Genomic DNA, 5,000 nt, shown 5'->3' with positions numbered 1-5,000 from the left:
AAATCAAGTAGATTAGATTAAAGTACATTATAATAGAGTAGATTAGATTACAGTAAAGTAGAGCAAATTAGATTAAAGTACATTATAATAGAGTAGATTAGATTACAGTAAAGTAGAGCAAATTAGATTAAAGTACATTATAGTAGAGTAGATTAGATTACAGTAAAGTAGAGTAAATTCGATGAAAGTACATTATAGTAGAGTAGATTAGATTACAGTAAAGTAGAGCAAATTAGATTAAAGTACATTATAGTAGAGTAGATTAGATTACAGTAAAGTAGAGCAAATTAGATTAAAGTACATTATAGTAGAGTAGATTAGATTACAGTAAAGTAGAGCAGATTCGAGTAGAGTATAGTAGAGTAAAACCTAATCAAATAGAACAGAACAGAATCCCAGTACACTAACCTGTGCACAAACCTGTGCAGGTGAGTACAGCTTCCGCCTGTGATGTCGTCTGTGTCCCTCGTGTCTTTCTCCTCCTCTATTGGGAGGGGTCACTCCACTGTGATCCACTACGGCCCCTGTCATCAGCCCTACCCCCTGACCCTGCCTGGTCCCTCCTTCCAACCCTCCACCTCCACCTGAAGACCTCAATGGATAGAGGAAGACCACAATGGATAGAGGAAGACCACAATGGATAGAGGAAGACCACAATGGAAAGAAGACCACAATGGATAGAAGAAGACCACAATGGATAGAAGAAGACCACAATGGATAGAAGACCACAACGAATAGAAGACCACAATGGATAGAAGACCACAATGGATAGAAGAAGACCACAATGGATAGAAGAAGACCACAATGGATAGAAGAAGACCACAACGGATAGAAGAAGACCACAATGGAAATAAACAGTAAACAATGTTTGTGTTGTCATTAATGATTTTAAAATGCATTGTATCCACATGATTGGTTGAGATTTGTTTTTAAATTGTCCACTTTTCATTTAATTTCATTTGTTACATGTATTTGACAGAGACAATGCACATCAATCAACATATCTGTAAATGTGTCAGATTTAGCTGGCTAGCTAGAGGTCCCTGGGCAGGTAGATAAAATAAATAAATCATATTAATATTCACTGAAAAAATCTAGTAAAATCACCAGGCGCTCCAGAGGCCCCAGCCACGACCAGCCCAGTGCCCAGCCCCCCCATGCAGCAGGTGGGTAGTTGGAGTTGTCCCTGGGCTAGCTCCAGCTCAATCTCTGCATCCATCTCAGCATCCTCTTGGGCCTCTTTGTTTGAGTCGTCCAGGTGCTTCCAGGAAAACAGATCACATGACTTTAGTTATCCAACTGTGACAGGCGAATGGACTCTTCTGCCGTCTTAGTGTCTTTCAGCGTTCTATTAATCCTTACAGTAATATCTGGAATCTTGTTCTACGTTTAGACATTCAGTTCCACAGCATTGCACAGTGGTGTGTGTCGGTGTGTGTCGGTGTATGTGTTTTATGAGGACAGACTGGTCTGCGCTGTGTGTCCCCCCATACAGTACCTTCATGAGCACAGCCACCACCACGTTGATGAGTACGAACTGGGCGGTGAGGACGAAGGAGACAAAGTACATGGGAGAGATGAACTGGAGTCCAGCGTGGCACGGGTAGTCACTGGGTCCTGGAGGGCACTCACGCAGGGTGTCCTGGAGGACAGACAGGAACAAGGAAAATAAACAAACATAGATAGAAAATACATAGAAAGAAAGCAAGAAAGAAAGAAAGAGAGAAAGAAAGAAAGAAAGAAAGAAAGAAAGAAAGAAAGAAAGAAAGAGAGAAAGAAAGAAAGAAAGAAAGAGAGAAAGAAAGAAAGAGAGACAGAAAGAAAGAAAGAAAGAAAGAGAGAAAGAAAGAAAGAAAGAGAGAAAGAAAGAAAGAGAGAAAGAAAGAAAGAAAGAGAGAAAGAGAGAAAGAAAGAAAGAAAGAAAGAGAGAAAGAAAGAAAGAAAGAGAGAAAGAAAGAAAGAGAGACAGAAAGAAAGAAAGAGAGAAAGAGAGAAAGAAAGAAAGAAAGAAAGAAAGAGAGAAAGAAAGAAAGAAAGAGAGAAAGAAAGAAAGAGAGACAGAAAGAAAGAAAGAAAAAAGAAAGAAAGAAAGAGAGAAAGAAAGAAAGAAAGAGAGAAAGAAAGAAAGAAAGAGAGAAAGAGAGAAAGAAAGAAAGAAAGAAAGAAAGAGAGAAAGAAAGAAAGAAAGAGAGACAGAAAGAAAGAAAGAAAGAAAGAAAGAGAGAAAGAAAGAAAGAAAGAGAGAAAGAAAGAAAGAGAGAAAGAAAGAAAGAGAGAGAGAAAGAAAGAGAGACAGAAAGAAAGAAAGAAAGAAAGAAAGAGAGAAAGAAAGAAAGAGAGAAAGAGAGAAAGAAAGGGGGTTGAGAGAAAGAAGATTTACAGAGGTAGACTAATTTTCCCAAATGAGGTAGCAATATAACCAATTGAAAAATATAAACTATTATCAACTCCCTGTGAATAAGTACTTCATTAGCTAGTCGTCTCTGTCGGTTAGAGATCTGTGAATAAGTACTTCATTAGCTAGTCGTCTCTGTCGGTTAGAGATCTGTGAATAAGTACTTCATTAGCTAGTCGTCTCTGTCGGTTAGAGATCTGTGAATAAGTACTTCCTTAGTTATTCGTCTCTGTAGGTTAGAGATCTGTGAATAAGTACTTCCTTAGTTATTTGTCTCTGTCGGTTAGAGATCTGTGAATAAGTACTTCCTTAGTTATTCGTCTCTGTCGGTTAGAGATCTGTGAATAAGTACTTCATTAGCTAGTCGTCTCTGTCGGTTAGAGATCTGTGAATAAGTACTTCATTAGCTAGTCGTCTCTGTCGGTTAGAGATCTGTGAATAAGTACTTCATTAGCTAGTCGTCTCTGTCGGTTAGAGATCTGTGAATAAGTACTTCCTTAGTTATTCGTCTCTGTCGGTTAGAGATCTGTGAATAAGTACTTCCTTAGTTATCCGTCTCTGTCGGTTAGAGATCTGTGAATAAGTACTTCATTAGTTATTCGTCTCTGTCGGTTAGAGATCTGTGAATAAGTACTTCATTAGCTAGTCGTCTCTGTCGGTTAGAGATCTGTGAATAAGTACTTCATTAGTTAGTCGTCTCTGTAGGTTAGAGATCTGTGAATAAGTACCTCATTAGTTAGTAGTATCTGTCGGTTAGAGATCTGTGAATAAGTACTTCATTAGCTAGTCGTCTCTGTCGCTTAGAGATCTGTGAATAAGTACTTCATCAGCTTGTCTTCTCTGTAGGTTAGATATCTGTAAATAAGTACTTCATTAGCTAGTCGTCTCTGTCGGTTAGAGATCTGTGAATAAGTACTTCATTAGTTAGTAGTATCTGTCGGCTAGAGATCTGTGAATAAGTACTTCATTAGTTAGTAGTATCTGTCGGTTAGATATCTGTTCCATTTCAGTCACCTCTATGCTGCTATGGACAAGAGCATCTGTTAGACTAAATGACTACATGCATAATTCACAGGATCTGATTGGAAGCAATGGACTTTGTATGATCTCTTCCCCCTGATAGTCATGTGTTGTGAAAGACCCTCGATGCCACCTTGTTGAAAGCTTTTAGCTGCCACTATAAAACAGATCCCTCTGCGCTCTCTCTCTCTCCCTCTCTCTCTCTCCCTCGCTCTCCCTCCCTCTCTCTCTCTCCCTCTCTCTCTCTCTCTCCCTCTCTCTCTCTCTTTCTTCTCTCCCTCTCTCTCTTTCTGTCGGCACAGTCTTGTTCTCATTTTCTGTCCAGCTTCTGTGCTACTTCTGTCTATATTTCTCATGATTCTCTAGTGTTTAAAGTCATAAATGACCTACATTTACCATTTTAATTGATTTATTTTATTTGAGCCTTATTTTACCAGATACGTTGACTGAGGGTTTTTTGTACCTTCATGATGCCGTTCCAGTTGTCTCCGGTGGAGACCTGGAAGAGGGTGAGAAAGGCCATACCAAAGTTCTCGAAGGTGGCGTGCCGACTCATGCCCTCACACGGGTAGTCAGCATTACACACTGAGAGATGGAGGGGTGGGAGGGAAGGAGAAAGAGTGAGAGGTGGGAGGAGAACGAGAGAGAGTGAAGGGAGTTGTAGAGAAAGGTGGGAGAAGAGATTAATTTATCACTGCTCAACAAAATATGAATAAACATAAAACTTGTTTACTTATTTCTGATAGTTCACTGCAATTTTTGAATGAGTATTTGTTTTTGCCCAAAGATAAAATGTATTGTTAGACTAATTATCAAGTATGAGATGTGTTTGTTCAGTACAGTACATTTTGGTTATGCCTTTAGCTTTTAATCAAGGATGAGAGGTTTTTATTCAGTACAGTACATTCTGGTTATACATTTAGCCTTTTTATCAAGGATGAGAGGTTTTTATTCAGTACATTTAATTTTGGTTATACATTTAGCCTTTTTATCAAGGATGAGAGGTTTTTATTCAGTACATTTAATTTTGGTTATACATTTAGCCTTTTTATCAAGGATGAGAGGTTTTTATTCAGTACAGTTCATTCTGGTTATACATTTAGCCTTTTTATCAAGGATGAGAGGTTTTTATTCAGTACATTTCATTTTGGTTATACATTTAGCCTTTTTATCAAGGATGAGAGGTTTTTATTCAGTACATTTTGGTTATACATTTAGCCTTTTTATCAAGGATGAGAGGTTTTTATTCAGTACATTTCATTCTGGTTATACATTTAGCCTTTTTATCAAGGATGAGAGGTTTTTATTCAGTACATTTCATTCTGGTTATACATTTAGCCTTTTAATCAAGGATGAGAGGTTTTTATTCAGTACATTTCATTCTGGTTATACATTTAGCCTTTTTATCAAGGATGAGAGGTTTTTATTCAGTACATTTCATTCTGGTTATACATTTAGCCTTTTAATCAAGGATGAGAGGTTTTTATTCAGTACAGTTCATTCTGGTTATACATTTAGCCTTTTTATCAAGGATGAGAGGTTTTATTCAGTACATTTCATTCTGGTTATACATTTAGCCTTTTAA

General features: G+C 37.8%; 1 protein-coding gene across 1 annotated transcript in view; it reads right to left on the bottom strand.

The window, feature by feature from the left end:
* Nucleotides 1-5,000, bottom strand: part of LOC110495059 (voltage-dependent T-type calcium channel subunit alpha-1I) — a 99,646-nt gene that overhangs the window by 34,090 nt on the left and 60,556 nt on the right. The window contains exons 23-26 of the mRNA XM_036948343.1: nt 3,879-4,000; nt 1,499-1,642; nt 1,108-1,261; nt 409-584 (exon numbers count right to left, since the gene is read on the bottom strand). Of these exons, the coding sequence (XP_036804238.1) occupies nt 409-584; nt 1,108-1,261; nt 1,499-1,642; nt 3,879-4,000 (596 nt within the window). The remainder of the gene's footprint in view (nt 1-408; nt 585-1,107; nt 1,262-1,498; nt 1,643-3,878; nt 4,001-5,000) is intronic.

This window comes from Oncorhynchus mykiss, chromosome 17 (assembly GCF_013265735.2).
Source record: "Oncorhynchus mykiss isolate Arlee chromosome 17, USDA_OmykA_1.1, whole genome shotgun sequence".
In the NCBI taxonomy this organism is placed as follows: domain Eukaryota; kingdom Metazoa; phylum Chordata; class Actinopteri; order Salmoniformes; family Salmonidae; genus Oncorhynchus; species Oncorhynchus mykiss.
This window is presented reverse-complemented; position numbering and strand designations above follow the sequence as displayed.